We start from the raw sequence: 904 nt of genomic DNA on the forward strand, positions 1-904 counted from the left end.
ACACACACACACACACACACACACACACACACACACACCTCAAAAAGACATTAGACGTTAACATTTTACATATTTTGATTTTGAATGATTAACCAATTGATTTAATTCATTATTCTGTGCCTAAAAATATTAAAGTACAACTGTTAAAAATAGTTCATGAAACATTTATACCTGAATAAAGTGTAATATATCTCATAAACTATTAATATTTTGACAAGTCTATCTTAATACTTTTGCATGCAGATTATGAAGATCATTTCAAATTAAACAACTTTTTTCTAAATATATTTTATATTTAATGTGATTAATCCCAAAAATCTAATCCCAAAAATAATTAAGGAACGTGATAGACTAAACTAGTCTATCACTCTGATGTGTATAAAAATTTTTATAAGGGAATGATTTATTTTTTAATTTTTAGAATGTTTTATTGCCTACTGTTAAACCACAAACGTACGAATCTGACGACGATATTGAGGTACAGCCTTTATAAAAATTTTTCACCGTTTTTAGACCTCATATGGACCGTTTTTAGCCCGTTTTTAGCCCGTTTTTAGCCCGTTTCTTGCACTCGTAAGCACTCGCAGTGTATCATGAAAGAACGATAGTGAGTATACACGAGTACGCAATGAGTATTTTTGAGTGAATCGTCCGTTTTCAATACTCGTTTTTCCGCTATGTGTATCTTTGAGTGGATTGTCCGTTTTCAGCTGATGAGTAAGAACACGTTAATACGACGTTTCTCTTTTACTCGTACATTTATTTATCATTTATTAATTACCATATCGTACGATTTCAAATAAATTAAAATAGAAATTATATAATAATTTCTAATTTATTATTGTATATATCAGGAGACGTGGTAGTGTCTCCGGCCATGTTAAAAAAAAAGTGTATATATATA

The 904-nt window shown here is 29.5% G+C and overlaps 1 protein-coding gene across 1 annotated transcript in view; it reads left to right on the plus strand.

Annotated features, from left to right (window-relative positions):
- The window catches only part of bent (projectin protein bent), a 221823-nt gene that overhangs the window by 36867 nt on the left and 184052 nt on the right, over positions 1–904 (plus strand). Inside the window, exon 43 of the mRNA XM_018510206.1 lies at positions 422–478. Within this exon, the coding sequence (XP_018365708.1) occupies positions 422–478 (57 nt within the window). The remainder of the gene's footprint in view (positions 1–421; positions 479–904) is intronic.

This window comes from Trachymyrmex cornetzi, unplaced genomic scaffold (assembly GCF_001594075.2).
Source record: "Trachymyrmex cornetzi isolate Tcor2-1 unplaced genomic scaffold, Tcor1.1 scaffold326, whole genome shotgun sequence".
NCBI lineage: Eukaryota > Metazoa > Arthropoda > Insecta > Hymenoptera > Formicidae > Trachymyrmex > Trachymyrmex cornetzi.